This window comes from Macaca mulatta, chromosome 5 (assembly GCF_049350105.2).
Source record: "Macaca mulatta isolate MMU2019108-1 chromosome 5, T2T-MMU8v2.0, whole genome shotgun sequence".
NCBI classification, from domain to species: domain Eukaryota; kingdom Metazoa; phylum Chordata; class Mammalia; order Primates; family Cercopithecidae; genus Macaca; species Macaca mulatta.
Genome location: NC_133410.1, coordinates 131,120,395 through 131,133,127, shown reverse-complemented (window position 1 = coordinate 131,133,127; position 12,733 = coordinate 131,120,395). Strand labels below are relative to the sequence as shown.

The window sequence follows — 12,733 nt, the reverse complement described above, 5'->3', positions numbered from 1 at the left end:
TATAAAATATATTAAAAATCATATATAATATATATTTTATATATATAAAAACACAGTGTCTGATTAATAATTGTTAAATACAAATGTTCTAATACAAAACAGTTTTTTTTTTAAATTAGTGAACACCAGAATTAGCTTGGCCAAAAGATTCTCTTGCCATTAAAATAAAGGCAGAATTCTATCTAACACATAATTCTCTTGCCATTAAAATAAAGGCAGAATTCTGTCTAACACAAAATAATGCTGAATGTGAACCTACCAGCTGCTGCTTGTCCTGTAGTTCTTGAACATACTTCATAGGTGCCATCTGGAACTACACCTGTAGAAAAATCACCCCAAAAATAGTTTTCAATGAAAATACATTTGTGATTATATATTGTACTCTTAATTTTTCACACAAGATTATTATCTAAATACAAAGAGGATTACTATCCTTCCTAGATATTAGTTCTTAATCTTTGGAATGAAAGGGCTATCTTAATGACTCATAAGATTGATTCCATATTTCACAATATTTTATTCTGTGATTTAAATAATTTAACTGCAGTTTTAGCTTTACTTTCTGCATGTGATTTCCTTATTTGAGTGACAACACCTGGCCAACTCTGACACTCTAGATGGCTTATCCAGTAATATCCAGGATGCTATGACAATTTATTGTCATAAATGAATGGCACTTTGAGAATGCAAATGACTTAAAATAGAATTTTGGTAACTAAGAGCTACCATATTAAGTCAGACACATGATTCATCAGTCTTACCTTCTCTTTTGACATGGAACATTTTATAAGGAAAAAAATGGCTGAAGGTCATGATGTCAATCTCAAGATCATGCACCTATCTCCAGAATGTATCTACTTTAACTCTGAAACATTTACTACCACCTAGCTTTAATCTGGTAACTTCAGCTTCAAAAAAGATGTTAATTAAATTCAACAATTTTACACAGTAAAAGTGGAAACAACTTTTAAACAAAGTAAACTATAAACATAGAATTAAGACCTTCCTCAGTTATCCTTAGAAGAACCTAAATATCAATTTAAACTTGAGAGTACATATATCTTTAATGTCCTTTTGTAACTCACTCTGAATCCTAAATTGGTATTCAAATGTTACTTAAATTTGAGCTTACTATTCATTTTCTAGGTAATTTGGCATTACATTTCTGTCTTTGAAAAAATTCAAAAGTGAAAAATCCTTCCAACTTAGAAATATTACAACTTAGTTTGTGAGAGAGGATCTACCTGTTATTAAGTTATGTTTATTTAAAGACTGCCAATAACTTTAACATCTAAATTATACCTTTGAACTGTATAGTACCTGTGTCTCACATACAAATTCTAATTAAGAAATAACTAGATTTGGTTTTGGAGTATCACCCAATTCACCTTTGTAGTCATGGTTACAAATCTGAACAAGACCTACATTACCCTTTCAAATCCAAGAATGCTAGAATGAAAAGAAAACCCTTTGAAATCTGAACAATATAACTGAGGCCAAGTAAAAGGAAGAATTAGTAAATAAAAAGGGAGAAGAAAACTTTTAGGATTTCCTATCCCAGGAAGTAGTAGAGAATTTTTAAAAATTAAGCTTAAGGGCTAGGTGTGGTGGCTCACGCCTGTAATCCCAGTGCTTTGGGAGGTCAAGACCACAAGATCACTTGAGGCTAGGAGTTCAAGACCAGCCTGGGCAACATAGTGAGACTCCATCTATACAGGAAATTTAAAAATTGGCCAGGTATGGTGGCATGTGCCTGTGGTCCCAGCTACTTGGGGGGCTGAGGCGGGAGGATTGCCTGAGCTCAGTAGTTCAAGGCTGCAGTGAGCTATGATGGCACCACTGCACTCCAGCCTAGGTAACACAGCAAGATTCTGTCTCTAAAAAGCAACAAAAAAATTAAGCTTAAAAAATGAATATATAAACTCATAGAATATAGAGCCATGATGAATGAATAAGGAATATTATGATTTTTAGAAGTAGATCTGAATCCTGAAAATGAGGACTAAGAAATCAACTAGTCTCTTCCCCATAATACCTGTGCTTTCTGTATCACAGACAGAATGATGATTTGGAGCAACCATTAGGATGAATACAGGATGGTAATTTTTCTGCCCTGATGACCAAATGCTACCCAGGTTTTAACAGACAGCTTGCAGACATCTAAACTTCTGATGGTTTATTTTGTCTAAATACACATTGATGATATTCACCTAATATTTACTATCTACTTAAATCATTCTTTGAACTCTTCCTATAGATTGTCCTTGATAATTTTTAATGCATTTCTCAACAAACATTATCACCTAGAGAAGAAATTTTACTGGGTCACCTTTTTTTCTAGAGTATGTTTTAAAAATGATCTGTTAAAAAAACTCAAAGGCATAATCCTACCATTCCTTATTTCTCTGCCCTATACACATCACCTTTGTCCAAAAATATTGAGGTATACTAATTACCAATAAAAACTATAAACTAGTAAACTCATTTGTCCATTTTATCATTTGGAATTTTTATCAATATGTCAATTACATAACTACTCTGCTTACCTCCTTCTAACCCCTTCCCAAGAAACCCAAACAATAAGCATGTTACAGAAGCATGTCATTTAGTCCCCTCTAAAACCCAAAAATAATTCTGATTATCATGATTACCAGCCTGTTAGTGTTCTGTATTAACAGAATATATACTGAGGTGCTAAATTATTTGTTCATTTTTTAATGTATATTTCTGATTCTGAGTCTGAGCATACTTCTCATTTTATATTTCTTATGCATTTGCCCTTTAAGATAAACTGTTAAGGAAATGGTTTACTTCCTTTTTTTCCAAATATATTCTACATATTTTAATAAATACAATGATGGTAAAGCTGTCACTGTAATAAAAATCACTGTTTAAATTTATTTTTGTCTTTTATTAAAAAAACAAAAGATATGTTTTAGTGATTAAAAAATGTATAACTATTGTGTAAAATAATAAATCTATAAAGATTTCTGTTGTAGGCTAATATTGGTCTTTTGGATAATAGGCATGAGTATTTCCATATCAAGTTTCTCAGTAACCTGAAGTATTTCAAATAAGTCCTGGTATTTTACCTATAATTATCCAAACGCAAAGCATTTGATGGGGTTCAGTACACACTGCCTTCCAAATTGGTACCTTTTCCTAAGGAAGGTATTTTAAACTGAAGCAATTTGAGAAGCAGCAGATGCAGGAAGGACTTTGACTTTCCTCTGAAGCAGGTCGTATGACCTACATGTGAGAGATGCCCTTCCTGTGCCCAGAGGAAAGGAGCATCCTCATCTCCAAAGCGGAGGGACACTGAGAGCAATCCTAACAAATAGGCCTTGGTTAGTTTCCCCCAGTTTACTACCCTTAACTCGTACCCCTTTTTATTTTCTCACATTGCTCTACAACTCTCTACTCTTCATCAAACATAGCATAAAAATACTCAGGTCTAACCATTTATTTGGATCTTCGTTTCCTTATGAAGGCTCCATGTCACAAAAAAACCTCATACTAAATAAACCTATATGCTTTTCTCTCATTAATTGGTCTTTTACTACACAAGCCCCAGCAAAAAGCCTAAAAGGGTAATAGGAAAAGATATTTTTCCTTCCCTACACATCAAAACCAAGAATTTTTCATTCATTTTGAATGCTAAAACTTCAATTTTTGTAAAAATAATAGAAGGTTTTCCCATTCCTCAAAGAAAATGAGAACTAGAAAGATTTCCCTCTAGTGGAGAGAGGAAAAAATTACATAAACAATGCGCTACCGCTTTCTAAAAGGAAAGTAATTTAGTTTACAAGATTGAGGAATTTTATTTCACAACGTTTTAACTCCTTATTTATAATTTTTCTTTATTATTAACATTAATGATGCTTTACCAGCTCTACTGTAATAAATATAAAAATACATACAAATAAATACCATATCTTCAATATGGCCTATAAACACAGTGTTAGTTATACCCAACCTTGAATATTACGGAATTGCAGGAATTCACATTACACTCTGCACGCCTACGAATTTGAACATGTGGATTTATTCACGTCAATATTAATTAAGGCTGGAGTTCCTGGTCCTGGCTATTTACAACCTGTTCTGTGTTTTATGTTGAGTTGAATATTGATACATTTATCATTTTCTTTCAAGATTCTGATAGGACAAAAATGCTTTATCTGGTCAAACATGGATCAATTACAGGAAAAGTCAGGGGCTGTGTAAACATTCAAATGTTATACTACCAAAAAGAATGCCTGGTTGGTTTACTTCCCAAAACTACTCAATGATGTAGTTTTTCATGAATACGGTTTGTTACCTATAACTAGAAATAGCTTTCCTTCTCGAAGTCTAAAAACATTGCTATATCTAAACATCTTTTAATTTTACAAATGGAGACTTAATGGTTTATTTTTTAAGTTCTAAACTGTATGTAAAAATAAAAGACACTCACAGGCATTCATCACTAAATCCCCACGAATTTCTGGTTTCCAGTCATCCCATGATGTCTCAAATCCATCAGCAAAACGGATACAAAAGTTTTTGAAATGCCCTTTGCTAACCAGAGACTCTGAAGAGCACGCAGTGATGAGAGTACTTTCAATGGTTAATACCAAAGCAGAACCAGTGTCAAGGTCTCCAGTATGATTAGACTGCAAAATACATTAAAGAAGAAATAAGAAAAAGGTGACAATTTTTTAAACTTAGAAATCCTCACAGGAGTCATAGGAATAGAAATCTAGAAAGGGTCAAGACTAGATATGTTCATTAAAGAGCAGCTTAGAAAGATGCCTTTTAAAAATTAAATTGCTCAAGTGAAATGTACTTGCCATGTGCATTTTTTTTCTTACTTAACATACAAAGGGCTATCTATATTTCTATCTCAAGCCTCTCTTTTAGTTGTGGGGAGAGGCTCTCACTATGCCACCCACCTGTGGTGTTTATGGCCTTCCCAGGCCCAGCCCATCATGCTATTAAAAAACTACATTTCAGTTCCTGAAACACAAACATACCAATGCCGCCCATCCGCAACCCAAAGTTTTTCTTAAAACTCTCTTAACAAAATCCTAAAAGATAAATTAATTCAACAACTGGTTACAAGTTATTAAGGTAAATTATAACAGTAAAATACAGATCTCTGTATTCTACTGCTAATAACTGTTACTTCTTGGCCTGACAGATGTTCATAGCCCTTTCTCTCTCTCATACACCCATGTGCATGCAGTTACATATTCCTGAGAATTGGTCCTAAGTTGCAAAGAGAAAATTCCTGCTTTACGTACACACTGCTTTGAAGTTTCATTACCATTAAATATTATAGTATAAAAGCATTTTGGAATTCCCTACTCTATTGCAGGTAAGTTTATTAAACAGTATTCTTAAATGTCCTTTAATTTCCGTCTTATAAACCAGTCCATACCAATGACTTCCTTGCTAAAAAAGAAAACAATAAAATGACTCTGAAACTAAGCTTCTATTTATGAAGGTAAAAATTAAGAGTTATCTGGTGAGTATCAATCTTATCACTATTCTGAAGCATATAAGAGTGCTGCAGAGAAAAGTCCCATGAGATTCAGATTTAATACATTGAGATGAATAATGGTTGAAGGAATTCAATCTTACTTGCTACCTACTAAACAGTTATAAACCGTTATACTGAAAAATGTATTGTTATACTCTAAATAGTTACAAATGGTTATGTAGAAATGCCTGGCTCTTAATCCTGGAATATGACTTGACTTTTTGTACCTGCGCAGTATTTGTGATAGGTAGGCAAATTCCCAGATCATTGACAGTGAGCTGGAGGAAAAGAGTCCCAAAGGCCTGGGCTGATGTTTGCTGGATACCAGGTAGCATATCTACTACTTCCTTTGTAGCCATATGAATATCCTTATGTAAAGCCATTCGTTGTTCATTCCAGTTGTCATAGGCAGCCTTATAATTCAGCCAAAACAGCACAGCTTTTGATAATTAAGGCACGGCAGAAAGAAAATTAAAATCAACACTGTAAATCTATATGTTAAGTAAAGCTCAAAAGCTGCAAAATCCTGTTGCTTAATAAAAATTACACTCAGAAAACTGTAGCATTAGAATTAGGAAAGATCTAAGAGGACATATAGTCATCATTGTTTAAATAACAAATGAAAAAATAAAACAGAAAGCAGGCAACCACATAATGGCACAAGGAAGAAGAAAATCCAGGTCTGTTCATTCACTCTAACTTATTTGTGAAATGCCTATTATATGTTAGGTACTGGGATGGAATAACAAATGAAAACAGATATGGTACTTAACTTCATCTGTAGAGCTGTTACTTCTTTTAAAATTCTTTAAAGTACATAATGCTAGGAACATACCATTAAAAGGATCTGATTTAGAGAAAAGTCAAAGATGTTTGAGTTTGTTAAACAGAAACAAACCTTAAGGCAAACCTTCATTTCACGGCAGTGTATAGATGGAGGAGCCTCTAAAAAGGACATAAAGATGGAGAAGCCAGAGAAATAGGAGGAAAAGCAAATGCAGGTTGAGCATCCCTAATCTGAAATCCAAAATCCCAAAACTTTCTGAATGTTGACATGATGCCACAAGTGGAAAATTCCACATCTGAACTCATGTGAGACTGCAGCCAAAATGCCGTCAAAACTTTGTTTCATGCACAAAATTATTTAAAATACTTTATAAAATTATCTTCAGGCTATGTGTTTAAGGTGTATATGAAACGTAAATGGATTTCATGTTTAAACTTGGGTCCCAGCCCCAAGATATTATGTATACATAAATATACCAAATCTGAAAAAATCCAAAATCTGAAACACTTCCTGTCCCAATTAATTTGGAGAACCAGTACTCAACCTGTTTTGTGTCAAGGACACCGAAAGTACAAAATACTTTAAGGAGCTGATAAAAGCTGATGAGAGGTCAGTAAAATGAGAACTGAAAAACATATATATGGGATTCAGCAAAATAAAATGTTATCTCTAATCTCCAAAACGGCAATTTTCTAACGAGATTCTGTTACTAGCCTATGTCCATCACTGATGGAGATCTTAAATGGCTTCTTAAACGGCTCCTCATTACTTCTAAAATACAGTTCAAATATATTTGCCCAATTCACATTAATTAGACCTTTTCTACCTGTTCAGCCTTCTTTCCCATTATTTTCTTCTATGAACCTGCTATATTTTCTTAGACTTATGTGTTTAAACACATTCATTCATATTCTCTCTCATTCAATGTTTATTTGGTTCTGATTGTATGCCAGGGACTGACTATTCTAGGCCCTGGGATATAAAAGTAAATTTCATTTCCTTATCTCCCTGGTGAACACCTAATTAAAAGCCAAATCAAGAATCAGTTTCTCCTCTAAGAAGTGTAGGCAAAGGTAGAGAATTCCTCAGAACCAAGAACACATCTCTGACTCCACTGTGTAGTCTGCTTTGTTTTCTTTTCCACTGGACTGACAGGTCCTTGAGGGCAGGGATGCTGTTATTTTTGTAATCCACGTCTAGACAGTATATGATAAATGTTTATAGAATATAAAAATAAACACAGTGCCAAAACACAAATGGGTGCGTTAATTATCAAAACAAAAAAATTCAGCATTACAATTATATAATCTGAATCAGACACTCCTATGTCTCCATGCAGAGGGCAAAATAACTTTAAAATGTAAAAGAACTTTTAAAACTGAAGGGAAAAAGCAAGAATTTTGTTTTGTTTTGTTTTGTTTTTTTGGATATGCACATTTCAGGTTTAGGAACCATTTCGCTGTCAAGCATTTACACCAGTAAACTACAAGATTTTTATCTAGCATTAACAAAACATTCCTAGATCCTGAAGGATAGTAGTCATTGACTTTATCTTACCTCTATCAAAGGCCACAGGCTGTGCATAAACAATTGGTCTATTCAAAGTAATAAGCACAGCTTCCCTATCTGAAGAACCACTGATTTCTTCTCGGAGGGCATTTCTTAATCCAATTCTGGTTTTAAAATAGGCAACCTGATGAAAATCAGAACCAGCTTCCTCATAAACCTAAAATAAAATTTAAAGCTCAATAAAATAAAATAATGGGAAAAGTTTTAATATAAAACTAAACACTGTTAATGGAATTATTCACCAAAAAAAACTGTATTACATTTTTCTCAATTTCAGCTGTTAATGTATATTCCTTATACTCAGTACCATAAACACTTGAAATTAATATACAAAATAGCCATGCAAGAGGTAAATATGAAGTCATAGATAAACTTTATATAAAAGTTAGGATGAGGTCCATATTCTAAATGGCAATGTATTAAAAATTTTTAAATAATTAGAACCTCTAAAAATGTTTCCATTTGAAAAAATTTCTTTTAGTAGAGATGACAAGAAGTTTTTGTTCATTTTTCCCTCACATCTTTAATGCAGCAATTCAGTTTTGAAACTGTGACTGGCATTTTTCTATTTGGTTCTTCAAAGAGGAAAAAAGACTAAAATCTACATAATAATTTTTGGCAAAATAAAAACAAAAAAAATCTCCAATAAGCTGTGAACATTCATTTTTATACAACAGAGAATCTAACTGCGTTTTTTAACTTTATTTAACATTACTATATGCAGAACTTGCTAATATTCTACAGGAAAGGTGTATGCTTAACATTTTAAGAACTGACTAAAATAAAAAAAGATACAAGCAAATGCTTATGAAGATACTGGATTTTTATGTGAGCGTATCTGCACTAAATCATCACAACATGCACTTACAATATTCAACAAAAGGCCAAGGTAAATGAGTTTCATTGAATTTATAATCAGAAACTTTAGGAACTTAAACTAAATATTTTTGTAAATATAATAATACATCAGTTAAAGTAGTTAAAATTGATGTGCAAAATTTAAAAGCCATAGTTCTAACATCAACATATTCTGTACTCACCTGATGTTTGACAATTTGTCCTAATGCCAGATTTAAATCCACCTGGCATTTGCCAAATAGTTTCAGATAGCTGCTACTTCCTGGTGAAGCTTTGGTTTGAAGTCGGTTAGAAAGTTCCAGTTCAATCAATCCAGTTTCAAATCTTACAGCTCTCATCGATGGAGTAGTGGCCGTTACTTGAATACCCTAGCAGATTATATGTTAGGAGGGAAAAAATGAATCTTAAATCAACAACATATACCTACTCAAATGTAGTCTTTCAGTATATGATAAATAAAATAGTCATGTTTTAAACCATGGAGATAATGTGGGTTTGGTTCTAGACCATTGCAATGAAGTGGGTCACACAAATTTTTTTGTTTCCCAGTGCATATAAAAAGTTATACTATAGTCCATTAAATGTGTAATACCATTATGTCTAAAAAACATTGTATATACCTTAATTTAAAAAATACTTTGGCTGGGCATGGTGGCTTACGCCTGTAATCCCACCACTTTGGGAGGCTGAGGCAGGTGGATCACTTGAGGTCAGGAGTTTGAGACCAGCTTGGCCAACGTGGTGAAACGCTGTCTCTACTAAAAATACAAAATTAGTTGTGCATGGTGGTACATGCCTGTAATCCCAGCTACTCAGTTGGCAGAGACAGGGGAATAGCTTGAACCAGGGAGTAGGAGGTTGCAGTGAGCCGAGATCACGCAACTGCACTCCAGCCTGGAGACAGAGTGAGACTCCGTCTCAAAAACAAAACAAAACTTTATTGCTAAAAAATGCCAACAATCATCTGAGCTTTTAGTGGGTTGTAATCTTTTTGCTAGTGGAGGGTCTTGCCTTGATGTTGATGGCTGACTGATTATGGTAATGGTTGTTGAAGGCTGGGGTGACTGTGGCAGTTTCTTAAAATAACAATGAGGTTTGTGTCATTGATTGACTCTTCCTTTCATGAAAGACTTCTCTGTAGCACGTGATGCTGTTTGATAGCATTTTCCCCACAGCAGAACCTCTTTCAAAGTTACAGTCAGTCCTTTCCAAACCCTGCCCCTGCTTTATCAACTAAGTTTATGGAACATTCTAAATCCTCTGTCATTTCAACAGTGTTTACAGCATCTTCACCAGGAGTAGATTCTATCTGAAGATATAATTTCTTTGCTCATCCATAAGAAGTAACTCTTAACCCACTCAAGTTTTATCATGAGATTGCAGTAATTCAGTCCCATCTTCAGGCTCCATGTTTAATTCTAGTTTTCTTGCTATTTCCACCCTAGCTGCATTTACTTCCTCCACTGAAGTCTTGAGTCCCTCAAAGTCATCCATGAGAGTTGGAACCAACTTGTTCCAAAGTCCTAGTAATGTTGATATTTTGACCTCCTCTCATGAATCAAAATGTTCTCCCTTCCAGAAGGTTTTCAATTTACTTTGCCCAGATCCATCTGAGGAATTACTATCTATGACAGCTGTAGCCTTACAAAATGTATTTCTTAAATCATACACTTGAAAGTTGAAATTACTCAATTCATGAGCTGCAGAAGAAATGTGTTAGGCATAAAAATGTTAATTTCCTTGTAAATTTTCACCAGAGCTCTTAGGTGACCAGGTGCATTGTCAGTGGGCAGTAATATTTTAAAAGGACTCTTTGTTCTGAGCAGTAGACCCATAGTGGACTTAAAATATTCAGTGAACCATGTTGTAAAAAGATGTGCTGTCATTAAGACTTTGTTGTCCCACTGATAGAGCATAGGCAGAGATTTAGCATAATTCTTAAGGGCCCTAGGATTATCAGAATGGTAAATGAGCACTGGCTTCCACTTGAAGTCACCAGCTGCACTTGACCCTAACAAGAGTCAGCCTATCCTTTGAAGCCAGGCATTGATTTCTCTCTAGCTATGAAAGTCCTAGCTAGCATCTGTTTCCCATAGAAGGCTACATGGAAAAATCCGTCGTTTTGTGTAACCACCTTCATCAATTATTCTAGCTTGATCCTCAGTTTGCACTTTTATGTTACGAAGACAGCTTCTTTCCTTAAACATTATGAACCAATCTCTGCTAGCTTCCAAGTTTTCCTTTGCAGCTTCCTCACCTCTCCCAGCCTTCACAGAATTGAAGAAAATTAGGGCATTGCTCTGGATTAGGCTTTAACTTAGGGGAACATTGTGGCTGGTCTATCCACACCATTCAAACTTCCTCCATATCTGCAATGAGGCTGTTTGGCTTTCTTTTCATTCTTGTGTTCATTGGAGTAGCACTTTTAATTTTGTTTAAGAACTTCACCTTTGCATTCACAACTTGGCTAACTGTTGCAAGAGACCTAGCTTTCAACCTGTCTTGGCTTTTGACATACCTTCCTCACCAAGCTTAATCATTTCTAGCTTTTGATTGAAAGTGAGAGATGTGCAACGACATTTAACGATTCAGTATGCTATCCTACATTGGTGCAGTTCCTGGCGCCCCCTAAACAATTACCATAGCAACATCACAGATTTCTGATCACAGATCATTATAACAGACATATAATACTAATGAAAAAGTTTGAAATATTGCGAGAATTAGAAAAATATGACACACAGAAAGCGAATATATGCTATTGGAAAAATGGCACCTTCAATTCGTAAAAAAAACCTCAACCTGTGAAATACAATAAAGTGAAGTGCAATAAAACAAGGTATGCCTGTATAGGATATGTCTAATGAACTGATAAAACTGGCAACATTAATTTCTCATGTTAGTCGCAATTTTTAACCCATTATGTTTCATTTTGATATTTTGTATTTAAAATTTAGTGTACAATGGATTGAATACATTAAATGCAATTAAATAACTTTTATGAACACCAGTATCCTAAACATTGGAAATATTAAGTTTTCTATTAAAATAATATAGTCTTTGTTTTGTTTTGTTTTGTTTTTTAAGACAGGTCTCACTGTGTTGCCCAGGCTGGAGTGCAGTGGCACAACCAGAGCTCACTGTAGCCTTGAACTTCCAGACTGAAGCAATCCTCCTGCCTTAGCCTCCAAAGTAACTGAGACTACAGGTGTATGCCACCCACCTGGCTAATTTTTTTGTTTTTTTCAAATTTTTTGTAGAGACAAAGTCTCTATGTTGCCAGGGCTGGTCTCGAACTCCTGGGCTCAAGCAATCCTCCTGCCTCAGCCTTCTAAAAGTAATATAGTTAAGTGGAAAAGTGAATAAAATATTTCTTGCAGAGTAAATTATAACAGCAGTACTTGAAGAAAAACAAAATGTTCATCAGAAGGGAGTGGTTGAATAAATTGTTACAACTGTACAATATATAATACAGATGTTCAAGAAGATACAACTAATCTAAATATACTAATATGGAAAGGTATCCAATGTATAAATATATGCATATATAAAAATACTAACAGGAAAAAAGGCCTAAAGAATATTAAAATAATACTGTTAAAGCTTTTTCTCTGAGTGGATGGAGTTATAGATCATTTTTATTTTCTGTTTGGTAATTTATGTAAGATAGAAATTTTCTATAACAAGCATATATTAATGGATTAGAAAAGTTTTTATAAAAGTATCATTATTATTTATGTTACCTTGAACTGCAAGTTTAGGGAATAGAGGAGGATTTTAGGCTTATCTCCATCTGCTGTTCCATCATGTTCATTCCAGAGAGGAATAGGCTGCTCCCCACCTAAAGGAAAGAAGGGTTTGGGACAATTTTTTTTTTTTTAAGGAAAAAAATAACTATTTTGTGCATTTAAAAAAAAATCGTCACAAAATATTTTCTTTTTCCTGACCACTGATAGAGAAATCTTTACCTAAGTTACATTTAACTGAGGCAGATA

At 34.0% G+C, this 12,733-nt stretch overlaps 1 protein-coding gene across 9 annotated transcripts in view; it reads right to left on the bottom strand.

Annotated features, from left to right (window-relative positions):
- The window catches only part of BLTP1 (bridge-like lipid transfer protein family member 1), a 210,978-nt gene that overhangs the window by 47,424 nt on the left and 150,821 nt on the right, over positions 1–12,733 (bottom strand). For all 9 annotated transcript variants that reach the window (XM_015139163.3, XM_015139167.3, XM_078002225.1 and 6 more), the window contains 6 exons: positions 12,482–12,579; positions 8,921–9,106; positions 7,869–8,037; positions 5,752–5,963; positions 4,457–4,655; positions 260–319 (listed from right to left, as the gene is read on the bottom strand). In XM_015139163.3, the coding sequence (XP_014994649.3) occupies positions 260–319; positions 4,457–4,655; positions 5,752–5,963; positions 7,869–8,037; positions 8,921–9,106; positions 12,482–12,579 (924 nt within the window). The remainder of the gene's footprint in view (positions 1–259; positions 320–4,456; positions 4,656–5,751; positions 5,964–7,868; positions 8,038–8,920; positions 9,107–12,481; positions 12,580–12,733) is intronic.